This window comes from Argopecten irradians, chromosome 6 (genome assembly GCF_041381155.1).
Source record: "Argopecten irradians isolate NY chromosome 6, Ai_NY, whole genome shotgun sequence".
NCBI lineage: Eukaryota > Metazoa > Mollusca > Bivalvia > Pectinida > Pectinidae > Argopecten > Argopecten irradians.
Genome location: NC_091139.1, coordinates 9,356,729 through 9,377,518, shown reverse-complemented (window position 1 = coordinate 9,377,518; position 20,790 = coordinate 9,356,729). Strand labels below are relative to the sequence as shown.

The window sequence follows — 20,790 nt, the reverse complement described above, 5'->3', positions numbered from 1 at the left end:
AATACTGAAAAATGGTCTTATTATGATAACTCAACTCTAATTAACACCTTTAATCAAGATTTAAACAATTATACAAATGTTCATGCACATGCGCATATGGTATCTAAATGTTTCAAGCGTAATACAATACAGAAATCAATGATTCAAACAATGGAACTTCACCGATTTCGATTGCCAATAGATATATTAGACATTAGTTTAATTTACAAACTGAATGAAGATATTAACATTATTTTTGCTTAGTCAGACTATAACTATTAGCTTATCACTAACATTTTAACAAAAATATACGATAAAAGATAATACGGTTTTGTACTACGCTTTTATTCATTTTATTGTTTATTTTTCTGCATTTCATACAATCCATTTTGTCTTATGCTATTTACAATTGTAAATTAGTATAAATATTATCTATAATTACCGAATGACAACATGTGTACGGGTATTTTCTGAAATCCTAATTGACGTAATATTATATATTTAGAATTTCCAGGTATAAGAAGTATTTGTTAGATAATAATGTTTTCGATTAGTGGTTATATAGGTAGCCCTCATAAATTCAACAGAGGGTTGAACGCTGATGGCATACCGCTCTGAATCTCATGGTGCGCTTCGCAAATATCGACGATGTATAACTGTACCTGGAGTCGTCTGAAATACGGAACAATAGCACTAGGTGAGTTGGGTATTGTGTTTTAATCTAACTACTTGACAATGGCTAGTCAACTTCATCTGCTATATAGGTAATACATATGTACATTTGTAACTATCTGATACTTATTACATTATCTTCTGTATACAAATACAATTCTATCAACATTAGAGAGAGAATGGACCGCTATAATGAGTCAAGGACGTATATGAAAGGATAAGTCACACTGGGGTTTATGGGGTAGTACAAGGCAGGAAGGCTTTTTGTGTTTATGCAGTGACCGTGACGGTTGGTCGACGGCTGATTTTCCTTTGATTATCCGCCGGCGCAGCCTTGTCATGTAGCATGCGGGTGCGAGGGTTACCGGTCTTACTTTCTGAAGCGGGCTGTCATTTCATGAGCCGTCATATTTTTTTAACGAAAAATTTAGACATATCCTCTAAATCTTCTGTCCTTCAATCAAGTTATAAACGTTTGTGATATTTTAATAAACTTTACATTAGTGTTTCGTTTTGACTCGATAAGACAAGTATTTGTTGAGAAAAACGGTTTTTATTCTCGGTTCATTAGGCGTCTCGCGTGTGTTTAGTAATGAAAAGAGACAGTCACGAATCCTCCTCACTTATAAATCCTTGAATGAAGTGCAGATTTTGGAGAACAATAATTTACCACTTAGGTGGACGCAAAGAGAAAGTGAAAGTAGTAACGTTTAGATCTTCCAGGTAGCGGTAGTTGTTTATAATTACGGATGACGTACATACACTGTTAGTATATTGATAAAGTAGTCCGTAGACTGCTGGATCTCTATAACACATAGACACGCGAACAAAGGCGTGTGTTCCAATATACAAAATTCTTTTACAGGTAGGAGGATTTATTGATTGAAATCTATATGATAAAAGATTAAAAACATCATAATAATGATTTCCGTTACATGGCCCCTACAGTATTATTAAATAAATGTTTCTTGGAATTAGGTCAAAGTCTTGATGTCATGAGTTTGTTTCCAACAGATATCAAATTAAAATGAACGATTACTTTAAATAAATTCTTTGCAGATGTGCATTATATTTAACCAATATTCTTTCACAGTGTGACTATATTTTAGTATCAATTACAGTTCAAAATTATCTCAAGCCTTAAAATATAAAAAAAATGAATTAATATATAGTATACACATATGAATAAGTCAATTTCTATTTCTCAGAAAGTACTAAAGAGATTTATCTCAAATTTCACATGTTGGTTCCCCAAGGGCCGAGTTGTGCATATTGTATTTTGGAACCGATCGGTATACAAGATGGCCGACCAGCCACTATCTACCATTTTGATAGTTGAAGGTTACTATTTCTCAGAAAATACTGAAGGTCTTATTCTCAAATTTCATACGTATATGGTCCAAATAGGGGATCTGTCTCAAGTTTCATGTGCAGGTTTCCCTATACGTCTAGTTGTGCAAATTGTATTTTCAGACCGATCGGTGAAAAAAATTGCTGACAGGCAGCCATCTTGGATTTTGATAGTTGAAGTTTGTTACCGCTATTTTTCAGAAAGTACTGAAGCAATCCGTCTCAAATTATATGTGTAGGTTTCCCTAGGGCCGTAGTTGTGCATATTACAATTTAGGACTGATCGATGAACAAGATGGCCGATAGGCCTCAATCTTGGATTTTGATAATGGGAATAATTCACGTACCACGTGATATCCGATAACGTTTGTGCGGGACTATCTATTGGTGATGGAATGACGTTGTACGATGACGTCCTGAGCTAACGTTGTTTCAACGCGAAGATAACAAAGAGTTACGTTCCATCGCCATTGGAGATACTAGTACCGCACAAAAGTTATCGCGTATCAGGTGGTACGTGAATTATTCCCATTGAAGTTTGTTACCGCTATTTTTCAGAAAGTACTGACGGATCTGTCTCAAATTCAAATTTTCGGACCGTTAGGTGAACAAGATGGCGGATATTTTGAATTTTGATAACTGAAGTTTGTTTCTGCTATATCTCAGAAAGTACTGAAGCGATTTGTCTCAAATTTTGTATGTAGGATGTAGTAAAAGTTTGAAAAGCAGAGAAAAGATCCATTTTTCCATGGTCAGATGTAGATCATACTTTGGGCGGCGCCAAGATCCCTCTGGGATCTCTTGTTTAAAATGAATATTTTGGGGGTTTCAGAAAGGAAAATGTGAAATGTTTGTATCGAATTTTTAAAACAAAGGAACTTTATTGTTAACTTATTAAATTGTAACCAAATTCTAACAGGACCTGAACTTGTATATATTTTGTAAATAATTAGTGGCTGTTTGCTTAGTGCTTTAATGTTAAATGGCATTCTTTAAAAAACAACAAAAAAAACTCTGAGATAAATATCCGCATTACCTTAACTATTGACACGGTTCATAGCTGTTGGAGTGTTGTTTTATTTCAATAAGACTGATGGCCGTCAAAGATATTAGACAGTTCGTTATAATTGTAATATGCTTTCATCTATTACGGTACTAAGTGTACCTGGATTCCTTCGATTATTATATATTACTTGTATATTACTAGTACTAACTCTAACTGGATTTCTGCGACGTTGCTTTGTATTGTTATAGGAAATAACCCCAGATACTAGTATAGCTACCCACGTGATGGAAGAGCTTGGTGAAGGGGAACAGAAGGCTGAGGAGGACAAACAGGTAAATAATAATAAATAACAGGTAAACTTGATACACAATAGCAATGTAAGATTAACCTTAAAAATAACTTAAATGTACACATAACATCAAACACACATTTTAAACATAATCAATGTATCGAAAATTGTAGACGTAAAACCGAAATCACGTACATCACAAAACAATACAATTAAAATAACAAATCCTAAGTTACATACCAGAGGAAAGAAAATATTCAACATTTTAAAATAAGCACGAGATTTGAGAATTAATATCTATGAATTATAGATCTTAAAACAACATCACTATCAGTCCTAATCAAAACACCATGGAAATCTATGTCAGGAAAATAGCGTCATCATAACAGAACAATAATAAAACATCATATCATAAGAAAGTAAAATACCGTCATCATAACAGAAAAATACCATAACATCATATCATAAATAAGTAAAATACCATCATCATAACAGAACAATAACATAACATAATATCATAAGTAAGTAAAATAGCGTCATCACGACAGAACAATAACATAACATCGTAACCTATGTCAGTAAAATACCGTCATCATAACAGAACAATAACATAACTTTGTAACATAAGTAAGTAAAATACCGTCATCAAACAGAACAATAACATAACATCATATCGTAAGTAAGTAAAATACCGTCATCAAACAGAACAATAACATGCGTCATCATTCCCCCGGATACGAGATGCAACCCACGGCAAACAGGTTGGCTCAAATTGGAGCTACTGTGAAAGCCTTCAGCTACACTGATATCAAGCAGACGCACATCACACCCCCAAAAGTGGTGTGCATCCGCATGAGAGCAGTGCACCCAGTCTCGGGACGTGGACCCAGCTTTCATGGAGACCAAACATAAGTAAGTAAAATACCGTCATCATAACAGAACAATAACATAACATCATATCATAAGAAAGTAAAATACCGTCATCATAACAACATCATATCATAAGTAAGTAAAATATCGTCATCATAACAGAAAAATAACATAACATTATATCATAAGTAAGTAAAATAGCGTCATCATAACAGAACAATAACATAACATCGTATCATAAGAAAGTAAAATACCGTCATCATAACAACATCATATCATAAGTAAGTAAAATATCGTCATCATAACAAAAAAATAACATAACATTATATCATAAGTAAGTAAAATAGCGTCATCATAACAGAAAAATAACATAACATTATATCATAAGTAAGTAAAATAGCGTCATCATAACAGAACAATAACATAACATCGTATCATAAGAAAGTAAAATACCGTCATCATAACAACATCATATCATAAGTAAGTAAAATATCGTCATCATAACAAAAAAATAACATAACATTATATCATAAGTAAGTAAAATAGCGTCATCATAACAGAACAATAACATAACATGAAACATAAGTAAGTAAAATAGCGTCATCATAACAGAACAATAACATAACATTATGGTAATCCAAGCATCAGTAAAATAGCGTCATCATAACAGAACAATAACATAAAATCATAACATAAGTAAGTAAAATACAGCTATCATAACAGAAAAATAACATTACATCATATCATAAGTAAGTAAAATACCGTCATCATAACAGAACAATAACATAACATCATACCATCAGTAAGTAAAATAGCGTCATCATAACAGAAAAATAACATTACATCATAGCATAAGTAAGTAAAATACCGTCATCATAACAGAACAATAACATAACATCATATCATAAGTAAGTAAAATACCGTCATCAAACAGAACAATAACATAACATCGTAACCTATGTCAGTAAAATAGCGTCATCATAACAGAACAATAACATAACTTTGTAACATAAGTAAGTAAAATACCGTCATCAAACAGAACAATAACATAACATCATATCGTAAGTAAGTAAAATACCGTCATCAAACAGAACAATAACATGCGTCATCATTCCCCCGGATACGAGATGCAACCCACGGCAAACAGGTTGGCTCAAATTGGAGCTACTGTGAAAGCCTTCAGCTACACTGATATCAAGCAGACGCACATCACCCCCCCAAAAGTGGTGTGCATCCGCATGAGAGCAGTGCACCCAGTCTCGGGACGTGGACCCAGCTTTCATGGAGACCAAACATAAGTAAGTAAAATACCGTCATCATAACAGAACAATAACATAACATCGTATCATAAGAAAGTAAAATACCGTCATCATAACAACATCATATCATAAGTAAGTAAAATATCGTCATCATAACAGAAAAATAACATAACATTATATCATAAGTAAGTAAAATAGCGTCATCATAACAGAACAATAACATAACATCGTATCATAAGAAAGTAAAATACCGTCATCATAACAACATCATATCATAAGTAAGTAAAATATCGTCATCATAACAAAAAAAAATAACATAACATTATATCATAAGTAAGTAAAATAGCGTCATCATAACAGAACAATAACATAACATTATGGTAATCCAAGTCAGTAAAATACCGTCATCATAACAGAACAATAACATAAAATCATAACATAAGTAAGTAAAATACCGCCATCATAACAGAACAATAACATAACATCGTAACCCATATCAGTAAAATAGCGTCATCATAACAGAACAATAACATAACATCATATCATAAGTAAGTAAAATACCGTCATCAAACAGAACAATAACATAACATCGTAACCCATATCAGTAAAATACCGTCATCATAACAGAACAATAACATAACATCATATCGTAAGTAAGTAAAATACCGTCATCAAACAGAACAATAACATAACATCGTAACCCATATCAGTAAAATAGCGTCATCATAACAGAACAATAACATAACATCATATCGTAAGTAAGTAAAATACCGTCATCAAACAGAACAATAACATAACATCGTATCATAAGTAAGTAGAATAGCGTCATCATAACGGAACAATAACATAACATCATATCGTAAGTAAGTAAAATACCGTCATCAAACAGAACAATAACATAGCATCGTATCATAAGTAAGTAGAATAGCGTCATCATAACGGAACAATAACATAACATCGTAACCTATGTCAGTAAAATACCGTCATCATAACAGAACAATAACATAACATCATATCGTAAGTAAGTAAAATACCGTCATCAAACAGAACAATAACATAGCATCGTATCATAAGTAAGTAGAATAGCGTCATCATAACGGAACAATAACATAACATCGTAACCTAAGTAAGTAAAATACCGTCATCATAACAGAACAATAACATAACATCATATCATAAGTAAGTAAAATACCGTCATCATAACAGAACAATAACATAACATCATATCATAAGTAAGTAAAATACCGTCATCAAACAGAACAATAACATAACATCGTAACCCATATCAGTAAAATACCGTCATCATAACAGAACAATAACATAACATCATATCGTAAGTAAGTAAAATACCGTCAACAAACAGAAACAATAACATAACATCGTAACCTATGTCAGTAAAATACCGTCATCATAACAGAACAATAACATAACATCATATCATAAGTAAGTAAAATACCGTCATCATAACAGAACAATAACATAACATCATATCATAAGTAAGTAAAATACCTTCATCAAACAGAACAATAACATAACATCGTAACCCATATCAGTAAAATACCGTCATCATAACAGAACAATAACATAACATCATATCGTAAGTAAGTAAAATACCGTCATCAAACAGAACAATAACATAACATCGTAACCTATGTCAGTAAAATACCGTCATCATAACAGAACAATAACATAACATCATATCATAAGAAAGTAAAATAGCGTCATCATAACAGAACAATAACATAACATTATATCATAAGTAAGTAAAATACCGTCATCATAACAGAACAATAACTTAACATCATACCATAAGTAAGTAAAATACCGTCATCATAACAGAACAATAACATAATATCATATCATAAGTAAGTAAAATACCGTCATCATAACAACATCATATCATAAGTAAGTAAAATAGCGTCATCAAACAGAACAATAACATAACATTATATCATAAGTAAGTAAAATACCGACATCATAACAGAACAGTAACAGAAACATCGTATCATAAGTAAGTAAAATAGCGTCATCATAACAGAACAATAACATAACATCATATCATAAGAAAGTAAAATAGCGTCATCATAACAGAACAATAACATAACATCATATCATAAGTAAGTAAAATAGCGTCATCATAACAGAACAATAACATAACATCATATCATAAGTAAGTAAAATACAGCCATCATAACAGAACAATAACATAACATCATATCATAAGTAAGTAAAATAGCGTCATCATAACAACATCATATCATAAGTAAGTAAAATAGCGTCATCATAACAGAACAATAACATAACATCGTAACCTATGTCAGTAAAATACAGCCATCATAACAGAACAATAACATAACATCGTTTCATAAGTAAGTAAAATATCGTCATCATAACAGAACAATAACATAACATCATATCATAAGTAAGTAAAATACCGTCATCATAACAGAACAATAACATAACATCATATCATAAGTAAGTAAAATACCGTCATCATAACAGAACAATAACATAACATCATATCATAAGTAAGTAAAATACCGTCATCATAACAGAACAATAACATAACATCATATCATAAGTAAGTAAAATACCGTCATCATAACAGAACAATAACATAACATCATATCATAAGTAAGTAAAATACCGTCATCATAACAGAACAATAACATAACATCGTATCATAAGTAAGTAAAATACCGTCATCATAACAGAACAATAACATAACATCGTATCATAAGTAAGTAAAATAGCGTCATCATAACAGAACAATAACATAACATCGTATCATAAGTAAGTAAAATACCGTCATCATAACAGAACAATAACATAACATCATATCATAAGTAAGTAAAATACCGTCATCATAACAGAACAATAACATAACATCATATCATAAGTAAGTAAAATAGCGTCATCATAACAAAACAATAACATAACATTATATCATAAGTAAGTAAAATAGCGTCATCATAACAGAACAATAACATAACATCGTATCATAAGTAAGTAAAATACCGTCATCATAACAGAACAATAACATAATATCATATCATAAGTAAGTAAAATAGCGTCATCATAACAGAACAATAACATAATATCATATTAATAAGTAAGTAAAATAGCGTCATCATAACAGAACAATAACATAACATCGTATCATAAGTAAGTAAAATACCGTCATCATAACAGAACAATAACATAACATCATATCATAAGTAAGTAAAATACCGTCATCATAACAGAACAATAACATAACATCATATCATAAGTAAGTAAAATAGCGTCATCATAACAGAACAATAACATAATATCAATATCATAAGTAAGTAAAATACCGTCATCAAACAGAACAATAACATAACATTATATTATAAGTAAGTAAAATACCGTCAACATAACAGAACAATAACATAATAATCATATCATAAGTAAGTAAAATACCGTCATCATATCAGAACAATAACATAGCATCGTATCATAAGTAAGTAAAATAGCGTCATCATAACAGAACAATAACATAACATCATATCATAAGTAAGTAAAATACAGCTATCATAACAGAAAAATAACATTACATCATATCATAAGTAAGTAAAATACCGTCATCATATCAGAACAATAACATAGCATCGTATCATATGTAAGTAAAATAGCGTCATCATAACAGAACAATAACATAACATCATATCATAAGTAAGTAAAATACCGTCATCATAACAGAACAATAACATAACATCATATCATAAGTAAGTAAAATACCGTCATCATAACAAAACATTAACATAACATCGTTTCATAAGTAAGTAAAATAGCGTCATCATAACGGAACAATAACATAACATCGTTTCATAAGTAAGTTAAAACCGTCATCATAACAGAACAATAACATAACATGAAACATAAGTAAGTAGAATGCCGTCATAATAACAGTAAAAATAACATAACATCGTATCATAAGTAAGTAAAATACCGCCATCATAACAGAACAATAAAATAACATCATATCATAAGTAAGTAAAATACCGCCATCATAACAGAACAATAAAATAACATCATATCATAAGTAAGTAAAACAGGGTCATCATAACAGAACAATAACATAACATTATAACATAAGTAAGTAAAATAGCGTCATCATAACAGAACAATAACATAACATGAAACATAAGTAAGTAGAATGCCGTCATAATAACAGTAAAAATAACATAACATCGTATCATAAGAAAGTAAAATACCGTCACCATAACAGAACAATAACATAACATCATATCATTAGAAAGTAAAATACCGTCACCATAACAGAACAATAACATTACATTATGGTAATCCAAGTCAGTAAAATAGCGTCATCATAACAGAACAATAACATAACATCATATCATAAGTAAGTAAAATACCGTCATCATAACAGAACAATAACATAACATCATATCATAAGTAAGTAAAATACCGTCATCATAACAGAACAATAACATAACATCATATCATAAGTAAGTAAAATAGCGTCATCATAACAGAACAATAACATAACATCGTAACCTATGTCAGTAAAATACCGTCATCATAACAGAACAATAACATAACATCATATCATAAGTAAGTAAAATACCGTCATCATAACAGAACAATAACATAACATCGTATCATAAGTAAGTAAAATACCGTCATCATAACAGAACAATAACATAACATCATATCATAAGTAAGTAAAATAGCGTCATCATAACAGAACAATAACATAACATCATATCATAAGTAAGTAAAATACCGTCATCATAACAGAACAATAACATAAAATCATATTATAAGTAAGTAAAATACCGTCATCATAACATAACAATAACATAAATCATGTTCCATAATACCCACATAGCCTAAAATAGCTTTAAGGCGGAACTTTTCTCATACTCCAAAAAACTGCCATAGATCAATATTCTTCACTCTTTTAAAGTAACCATGTTTGTCTTGTTTCTCCTTTCAAAGTTTCGAGAAAAAGGAACCTATCTTTTTGTTTTCTAAAGTGATAGGGCATTGAAATTAGTAGATTTTTCTTTTAATTAAAAACATGTTCTGTTAATGAAAAATAAACTGATATTTGTATTAGGTAATCCGCCCCGTAAATATAAAATATTCGATGATATCATATAGGTGTACATATCTTTTGTTTAACAGATGTAATATATATATAAATATATGCATGCTTTTTCAAGAAAAATACAGGTATTTTAAAAAAAATCAGAAAGTAACATTCAGTATGATTAAAATAAAGTAATTACACGCTGAATTATTTCTTTTAAAGTTACATGTGCCGTATTTTCCATACTCACGAATCAAGATGAGCTTTTAATATGTTATTCATCACCAAAAATTACCAACGTTTTGAAAATTACAGTGCTTTCAATGCATAGGTTTTAATTTTACGTGTACAAACAAGAGCTGAAAATGATTTTTGGCAGTATTGCCAAAAATCATTGATTTGCATCAATAGTGAAGTGAAATGAGTACATACGGTGAGACCATAAAGCCAATTTGTGGTCTACAATTTCATTACACATTTTTACAATGTTTTTATTAATTATAAAGTGACTTCTGCAGGTATGTTTTCATTTAAACATATTTAAGGCATAAAAACAACAATTTTTCAGTACAAAATTTCTGTGTTATAACTAATGTTTATAAGTCATCTGAAGCCATTTGAATGGTTTTTACAGCTTTATTCATCAAACCTTATGGTTTTTAATAAATAAATGATGAAACAATAGCATGCCAAAATTAATGCCCAGTTACGGCACATATAACTTTAAAGAACGTGTCTGTCATTTCAAAACACAAAAAGAAATCGAAAAAAATGAAAGAGAGAGCAGTTTTGGAGCAAAATGCGGAGTCACCGGTATGGTATTTCTATAGCACCTAAATGTACTTCAAATATTTATATAAAATCCAGCTTTTTGTAAGTATATATCAGCGATTTGGGTCTGAAAAAGTAAAATAAATGAAATAAGATAAAAATGTGTTGCCACAAAATTTAGAAATTATGATATTTTTGAGAACACCACGTTTGATTCCATGCTAGGTGATGAGTTTTGCTGACTGTGTGAAGACAGGGAAGAGAAATACCCAAGGTAAATCTACAAAACATCGACACTTTTCTGAAAGTAATTATAGAATTATTACTAAACTAGACGACAAGCTTAGAATTTTTAAGCAAGCTATGACGGTCTGTTAATGGAGAAATGTGAAGATGAAGTAAAAGGCTTTCCAAATATTTATAGTTTTGCACTAATTGCGAGAATTATTACGCAATGTATGTTAGTATGAACATTTTGTTCCATATTTAGGCGAAACGGAGAAGTGAGTATGGATATCATATGGATTTTTTACACTGATGGGGATGTACTATCGAATAATGGAACATAAGTGATATTTAAACTTTTCAGTAAAACAAAGCTTTATTTTGAAAATATGCTTGGAAGATTTATCACAAAATAATCTTGAAAAGACATCGTTTTCCTACAGCTAGCAAGACAACATCCAAAAGGATTGCTACTGAAGCCGTACCGATGTTGCTCTGTCAGAACGATGATAACTCGCAGAAACCTGTCGAGACATCATTTGAATCGCTTGTAACTGGAGCCAGGCCTAAAGAGTATTGTAAAGTCTTACCAAAGGTTCCCAGTAAGGACGATGTGGACTTGCAGAAGCATGTTAGGACATCATCTCAAGGGTTTGCTACTGACGCTGAGCCGACGGTTCCCTGTCAGAAAGACAAGGGGAAATCCTATATAGGACATACTACTGAAGATACGCCAATGGAATCAGATATAGCAGAGGCGTTACAGTCACAGGTAATTGGCACAATGTGAATAAACTGATTTCAGGTTTGGTTACTAATATTGACTATGAAAAGAAGTTTTGTTTGAATGACTTTATACTGGCAAACTTAGACACATTAATCACAAAGAGAAGAAAAACATTGATGAAAATAATTCAAGTGGACAATGTATGAATGTGTATCTTGTCTTGTCTTCTTTTAGTACCTTGCATCGTGTTAAAACATTTGAATCGTGACTAACCTTTGTTTAGGAGACGGCGTTGATGGCTGACGATACCAAATGTAGTAAAGAAGAACAACAGAAGACTGGCGAACCTGTAAGTACACGTTAATCTGGCGGATATTTGTATCGCAGTTAGTCTTATAGATACTCTTATTGTAGTTAGTCTGGTGAATACTTGTATCATAATTGAAGCATGATTTATTTTCTAGGATGAACCTGATATTAAACACAAGAAAAAGAAATCAAAAAGAAAGAAAAAGAAAGCAAAGGTAGTGCCAAAGACTGAACCACAGGTAAGATACATAATTACCCTGTATTTCAATGATGTAGAACTAAAGATTGAATCACAGGTATGATGCATAATTTCCCTGTAAGTCAATGGTGTAGAACTAAAGATGGAGTCACGAATAAGATTTAGCACTTCTATGTACTTCAATGGTGTAGATCTAAAGACAGGGTAATGGATATGATAATCACTTATCTGTACTTCAGTGATGTAAAGCTAAGACGGACGCATGGGTAAAATAGATCTTGTGGTGTTATAATGTTTCTTCATTGCTTTGAATGTACATTTGTGCACAATTTCAGACACTGAAATTCATTATTGTCATGGAATATGGAATTAGGTTTTGTTCTTTTAGTTTATTTCTAATGTATCCATACAGTGGACACTACAGTGTGGTAAATATTCCATGTCTTGTTTCCTTTCAAAAAGGATATGTGGTCTACTCCAGTGTCTGACACTATCGCCAAGGATCTTTGTAAAATCGATGTGGACTTGAAGAAGTCTGTCGGGGCATCATCCGAAGGGATTGTTACTGAAGCCGTACCGATGGTGCCGAGTCAGGACGATCTGGACCCGGAGAAACCTGTCGGGGCATCATCTGAAGGGTTTGTTACTGGTGGCAAGCCTAAAGAGGATTGTAAAGTCTTACCAAAGGTTTCCATTCAGGAGGTTGTGGGGACATCTGATGGTGCACTAGTTGAAGGACATGCTACTGAAGATAGGTCAAAGGAATCAGATATAGCAGAGGCGTTACAGTCACAGGTAATTAGCACAGGGTGAATACACCGATGTCAAAATTACATTAGCTGCTTGTATTGACAATGAAAAAGTTAAGTCATAAAACGTTATTTAAATGACTACAAACGGTCAAACTGAGACACATAAAACAGTAAATGTTTATTTTAGATAAAAGAAATGATCAAACAATTAAATAAATTTTTTTTACTGATTTTGTTAGCAGATCTTTAAAGATGATTACTGCTGTTTTTATTACTAGTTATTTGTGTTGTCCGACATATTTCTCAAACATCACTGCACGTATCTTTCTAAAACTTTACAAACTTTAATTATCATGGCCCAGAGGTGCACATGGCCCTTAATTTTCTGACTCGTGAACTAACATGGCCGACATTCAATGTCCTATTTCCATTCGAAAAGCCTACGGGGTCTACTCTAGCATCTGACGTCATCCCTAAGGATCTATGTGAAGTCAAGCCGATGGTTCCTTGTCAGGACGACGTGGACTTGGAGAAACCTGTCGGGGTATCATCCGAAGAGAGTGCCACTGAAGCTGTACCGATGATTCCCAGTCAGGACGATGTGGACTTGGAGAAGCCTATTGCGACATCATCTGAACGGCTGGGAACAGGTGCCATGCCTAAAGGGGATTGTAAAGTCTTACCAAAGGTTCACAGCCAGGAGGATGTGGGGACATCTGATGGTACACTAGCTGAAGGACATGCTACTGAAGATAGGTCAAAGGAATCAGATATAGCGGAGGCGTTACAGTCACAGGTAATTAGAGCAGGCTGAATAAACCGATATCAAAATGACATTAGTAACATATATTGACAATGAAGAAGTTAATTATTACAACTTTGTTTGAATGGCTATATACGGACACATTCAACACAGAATGAAAAAAAAGAGATGAAATGAAATCAAGTGGCGTTTGCAGTTCTGGATTCATATAGATCTATCTATAAAGAATAATATATTCCTGGTTTGTTTATGTGTGTATGTTGTCTAGTCCTCTTTTAATACCTAGTATCGTGTTAAAACATTTGAATCGTGACTAACCTTTGTTTAGGAGACGGCGTTGATGGCTGACGATACCAAATGTAGTAAAGAAGAACAACAGAAGACTGGCAGACCAGTAAGTACACGTTAATCTGGCGGATATTTGTATCGCAGTTAGTCTTATAGATACTTGTATTGTAGTTAGTCTGGTGAATACTTGTATCATAATTGAAGCATGATTTATTTTCTAGGATGAACCTGGTATTAAACACAAGAAAAAGAAATCAAAAAGAAAGAAAAGGAAAGCAAAGGTAGTGCCAAAGACTGAACCACAGGTAAGATACATAATTACCCTGTATTTCAATGATGTAGAACTAAAGATTGAATCACAGGTATGATGCATAATTTCCCTGTAAGTCAATGGTGTAGAACTAAAGATGGAGTCACGTCACGAATAAGATTTAGCACTTCTATGTACTTCAATGGTGTAGAACTAAAGACAGGGTAATGGATATGATAATCACTTATCTGTACTTCAGTGATGTAAAGCTAAGACGGACGCATGGGTAAAATAGATCTTGTGGTGTTATAATGTTTCTTCATTGCTTTGAATGTACATTTGTTCACAATTTCAGACGCTGAAATTCATTATTGTCATGGAATATGGAATCAGGTTTTGTTCTTTTAGTTTATTTCTAATGTATCCATACAGTGGACACTACAGTGTGGTAAATATTCCATGTCTTGTTTCCTTTCAAAAAAGGATATGTCGTCTACTCCAGTGTCTGACACTATCCCCAAGGATCTTTGTAAAATCGATGTGGACTTGAAGAAGTCTGTCGGGGCATCATCCGAAGGGATTGTTACTGAAGCCGTACCGATGGTACCGAGTCAGGACGATATGGACCCGGAGAAACCTGTCGGGGCATCATCTGAAGGGTTTGTTACTGGTGGCAAGCCTAAAGAGGATTGTAAAGTCTTACCAAAGGTTTCCATTCAGGAGGTTGTGGGGACATCTGATGGTGCACTAGTTGAAGGACATGCTACTGAAGATAGGTCAAAGGAATCAGATATAGCGGAGGCGTTACAGTCACAGGTAATTAGAACAGGGTGAATACACAGATGTCAAAATAACAATAGCTGCTTGTATTGACAATGAAAAAGTTAAGTAATAAAACGTTATTTAAATGACTACAAACGGTCAAACTGAGACACATTAAACAGTAAATGTTTATTTTAGATAAAAGAAATGATCAAACAATTAAATAAAGTTTTTTTTCTGATTTTGTTAGCAGATCTTTAAAGATGATGACTGATGTTTTAATTACTGTTAATTGAAAGGGTACCATTAATTGTTGTCCGACATATTTCTCAAACATCATTGCACGGATCTTTCAAAAACTTTACAAACTGTATTAATCACGGCCCAGAGGTGCACATGGTTCTTAATTTTCTGACTCGTGAACTAACATGGCCGACATTCAATGTCCTATTTCCATTCGAAAAGCCTACAGGGTCTACTCTATCATCTGACGCTATCCATAAGGATCTATGTGAAGTCAAGCCGATGGTTCCTTGTCAGGACGACGTGGACTTTGAGAAACCTGTCGGGGTATCATCCGAGGAGAATGCCACTGAAGCCGCACCGATGATTCCCAGTCAGGACGATGTGGACTTGGAGAAGCCTATTGCAACATCATCTGAACGGCTGGGAACAGGTGCCATGCCTAAAGGGGATTGTAAAGTCTTACCAAAGGTTCACAGCCAGGAGGATGTGGGGACATCTGATGGTACACTAGCTGAGGGACATGCTATTGAAGATAGGTCAAAGGAATCAGATATAGCGGAGGCGTTACAGTCACAGGTAATTAGAGCAGGCTGAATAAACCGATATCAAAATGACATTAGTAACATATATTGACAATGAAGAAGTTAATTATTACAACTTTGTTTGAATGGCTATATACGGACACATTCAACACAGAATGAAAAAAAAGAGATGAAATGAAATCAAGTGGCGTTTGCAGTTCTGGATTCATATAGATCTATCTATAAAGAATAATATATTCCTGGTTTGTTTATGTGTGTATGTTGTCTAGTCCTCTTTTAATACCTAGTATCGTGTTAAAACATTTGAATCGTGACTAACCTTTGTTTAGGAGACGGCGTTGATGGCTGACGATACCAAATGTAGTAAAGAAGAACAACAGAAGACTGGCGAACCTGTAAGTACACGTTAATTTGGCGGATATTTGTATCGCAGTTAGTCTTATAGATACTTGTATTGTAGTTAGTCTGGTGAATACTTGTATCATAATTGAAGCATGATTTATTTTCTAGGATGAACCTGGTATTAAACACAAGAAAAAGAAATCAAAAAGAAAGAAAAAGAAAGCAAAGGTAGTGCCAAAGACTGAACCACAGGTAAGATACATAATTTCCCTGTATTTCAATGGTGTAGAACTAAAGATTGAATCACAGGTATGATGCATAATTTCCCTGTAAGTCAATGGTGTAGAACTAAAGATGGAGTTACGGATAAGATTTAGCACTTCTATGTACTTCAATGGTGTAGAACTAAAGACAGGGTAATGGATATGATAATCACTTATCTGTACTTCAGTGATGTAAAGCTAAGACGGACGTATGGGTAAAATAGATCTTGTGGTGTTATAATGTTTCTTCATTGCTTTGAATGTACATTTGTGCACAATTTCAGACACTGAAATTCATTATTGTCATGGAATATGGAATTAGGTTTTGTTCTTTTAGTTTATTTCTAATGTATCCATACAGTGGACACTACAGTGTGGTAAATATTCCATGTCTTGTTTCCTTTCAAAAAGGATATGTGGTCTACTCCAGTGTCTGACACTATCGCCAAGGATCTTTGTAAAATCGATGTGGACTTGAAGAAGTCTGTCGGGGCATCATCCGAAGGGATTGTTACTGAAGCCGTACCGATGGTGCCGAGTCAGGACGATATGGACCACGAGAAAACCTGTCGGGGCATCATCTGAAGGAGTTTGTTACTGGTGGCAAGCCTAAAGAGGATTGTAAAGTCTTACCAAAGGTTTCCATTCAGGAGGTTGTGGGGACATCTGATGGTTCACTAGTTGAAGGACATGCTACTGAAGATAGGTCAAAGGAATCAGATATAGCGGAGGCGTTACAGTCACAGGTAATTAGAACAGGGTGAATACACCGATGTCAAAATAACAATAGCTGCTTGTATTGACAATGAAAAAGTTAAGTCATAAAACGTTATTTAAATGACTACAAACGGTCAAACTGAGACACATAAAACAGTAAATGTTTATTTTAGATAAAAGAAATGATCAAACAATTAAATAAAAGTTTTTTTCTGATTTTGTTAGCAGATCTTTAAAGATGATTACTGCTGTTTTTATTACTAGTTATTTGTGTTGTCCGACATATTTCTCAAACATCATTGCACGGATCTTTCTAAAACTTTAGAAACTGTATTAATCATGGCCCAGAGGTGCACATGGTCCATAATTTTCTGATTCGTGAACTAACATGGCCGACATGCAATGTCCTATTTCCATTCGAAAAGCCAACGGGGTCTACTCTAGCATCTGACGTCATCCCTAAGGATCTATGTGAAGTCAAGCCGATGGTTCCTTGTCAGGACGATGTGGACTTGGAGAAACCTGTCGGGGCATCATCCGAAGAGAGTGCCACTGAAGCTGTACCGAGGATTCCCAGTCAGGACGATGTCAGGTGTCATGCCTAAAGGGGATTGTAAAGTCTTACCAAAGGTTCCCAGTCAGGAGGATGTCGAAAGACCTAAAGGGACACTATTTAAAGGGCATGCTGGTGTAGATAGATCAGACAAAGCGGAGGCGTTACAGTCCCAGGTAATTAACGCAGGGTAAATAAACCGATAACTAAATTGTATGAATAGCTTATATTGACAATGAAAAAAAAGTAATGCAACTTTGTTTGAATGATTATATACGGGCACTTTAAACAAAAACAGAAGATAAATATGATGAAAATAAATTCATGTGGTATCTGCAGTTCTGGATTCATATAGATCTATATACAATGCATATTTTAATACTGGTACATATAAGTGTATGTTGTCTTGTCCTATAATACCTAGTATCGTTTTAAAGCATTTTACTTATTACTAACCTTTGTTTAGGAGACGGCGTTGATGGCTGATGACACCAAATGTAGTAAAGAAGAACAACAGAAGACTGACAAACCAGTAAGTACACGTTAATCTGGCGGATGTTTGTATCGCAGTTAGTCTGGTAGATACTTGTAATGTAGTTAGTTTGGTGGATACTTGTATTGTAGTTAGCCTGGTGGATACTTGTATTATAGTTTGTCTGGTGGATACTTGTAATGTAGTTAGTCTGGTGGATACTTGTAATGTAGTTAGTCTGGTGGATACTTGTATTCTGTTAGTCTGGTGAATACTTGTAATGTAGTTAGTTTGGTGGACACTTGTATTATAGTTATTCTGGTGGATACTTGTATTGTAGTTAGTCTGGTGGATATTTGTATTCTGTTAGTTTGGTGGATACTTGTATTATAGTTAGTTTGGTGGATACTTGTATTATAGTTATTCTGGTGGATACTTGTATTGTAGTTAGTCTAGTGGATACTTGTATTCTGTTAGTCTGGTGGATACTTGTATTCTGTTAGTTTGGTGGATACTTGTAATGTAGTTAGTCTGGTGGATACTTGTATTCTGTTAGTTTGGTGGATACTTGTAATGTAGTTAGTCTGGTGGATACTTGTATTATAGTTAGTCTGGTGGATACTTGTATTTTAGTTAGTCTGGTGGATACTTGTATTATGTTATTTTGGTGGATACTTGTAATGTAGTTAGTCTGGTGGATATTTGTATTCTGATATTTTGGTGGATACTTGTAATGTAGTTAGTCTGGTGGATACTTGTATTGTAGTTAGTCTGGTGGATACTTGTATTCTGTTAGTCTGGTGGATACTTGTAATGTAGTTAGTTTGGTGGACACTTGTATTCTGTTAGTTTGGTGGATACTTGTATTGTAGTTAGTCTGGTGGATATTTGTATTCTGTTAGTTTGGTGGATACTTGTATTAAAGTTAGTTTGGTGGATACTTGTAATGTAGTTAGTCTGGTGGATACTTGTATTCTGTTAGTTTGGTGGATACTTGTAATGTAGTTAGTCTGGTGGATACTTGTATTGTAGTTAGTCTGGTGGATACTTGTATTCTGATATTTTGGTGGATACTTGTAATGTAGTTAGTCTGGTGGATACTTGTATTGTAGTTAGTCTGGTGGATACTTGTATTCTCTTAGCCTGGTGGATACATGTAATGTAGTAAGTCTGGTGGATACTTGTATTATAGTTAGTTTGGTTGATACTTGTATTCTGTTAGTTTGATGGATACTTGTATTATAGTTAGTCTGGTGGATACTTGTATTATAGTTAGTCTGGTGGATACTTGTATTAAAGTTAGTCTGGTGGATGCTTGTAATGTTGTTAGTCTGGTGGATACTTGAATTATAGTTAGTCTTGTGGATACTTGTATTCTGTTAGCCTGGTAGATACTTGTATTCTGTTAGCCTGGTGGATACTTGTAATGCAGTTAGTCTAGTGGATACTTGTATTATAGTTAGTTTGGTGGATACTTGTATTATAGTTAGTCTGGTGGATACTTGTATTCTGTTAGTTTGGTGGATACTTATAATGTAGTTAGTCTGGTGGATACTTGTATTATAATTAGTCTGGTGGAAACTTGTATTCTGTTAGTTTGGTGGATACTTGTATTCTGTTAGCCTGGTAGATACTTGTATTCTGTTAGCCTGGTGGATATTTGTAATGCAGTTAGTCTATTGGATACTTGTATTATAGTTAGTTTGGTGGATACTTGTATTATAGTTAGTTTGGTGGATACTTGTATTATAGTTAATCTGGTGGATACTTGTATTCTGTTAGTTTGGTGGATACTTATAATGTAGTTAGTCTGGTGGATACTTGTATTATAATTAGTCTGGTGGATACTTGTATTCTGTTAGTTTGGTGGATACTTGTAATATAGTTAGTCTGGTGGATACTTGTATTATAGTTAGTCTGGTGGATACTTGTTTTGTAGTTAGTGCGGTGAATACTTGTATTGTAGTTAGTCTGGTTGATACTTGTATTCTGTTAGTTTGGTGGATACTTGTAATGTAGTTAGTCTGGTGGATACTTGTATTATAGTTAGTCTGGTGGATACTTGTTTTGTAGTTAGTGCGGTGAATACTTGTATTGTAATTAG

At 33.4% G+C, this 20,790-nt stretch overlaps 1 protein-coding gene across 7 annotated transcripts in view; it reads left to right on the top strand.

The window, feature by feature from the left end:
• The first annotated feature begins 542 nt into the window (after positions 1–542).
• Positions 543–20,790, top strand: part of LOC138324917 (3'-5' exoribonuclease HELZ2-like) — a 37,887-nt gene continuing 17,639 nt past the window's right edge. The window contains exons 1-14 of one of the 7 annotated variants that reach the window (XM_069270159.1): positions 543–673; positions 3,254–3,339; positions 11,502–11,550; positions 11,945–12,273; positions 12,512–12,577; positions 12,693–12,776; positions 13,199–13,531; positions 13,928–14,284; positions 14,580–14,645; positions 14,761–14,844; positions 15,273–15,605; positions 16,017–16,227; positions 18,254–18,390; positions 18,681–18,746. In XM_069270159.1, coding sequence (XP_069126260.1) covers positions 628–673; positions 3,254–3,339; positions 11,502–11,550; positions 11,945–12,273; positions 12,512–12,577; positions 12,693–12,776; positions 13,199–13,531; positions 13,928–14,284; positions 14,580–14,645; positions 14,761–14,844; positions 15,273–15,605; positions 16,017–16,227; positions 18,254–18,390; positions 18,681–18,746 — 2,247 coding nt within the window. In that variant the 5' untranslated portion in view covers positions 543–627. Of the gene's footprint in view, positions 674–3,253; positions 3,340–11,501; positions 11,584–11,944; positions 12,274–12,511; positions 12,578–12,692; positions 12,777–13,198; positions 13,532–13,850; positions 14,285–14,579; positions 14,646–14,760; positions 14,845–15,272; positions 15,606–16,016; positions 16,228–18,253; positions 18,391–18,680; positions 18,747–20,790 lie in introns of those variants that run through there. The other 6 variants (XM_069270158.1, XM_069270160.1, XM_069270162.1 and 3 more) reach the window with 6 other exon arrangements.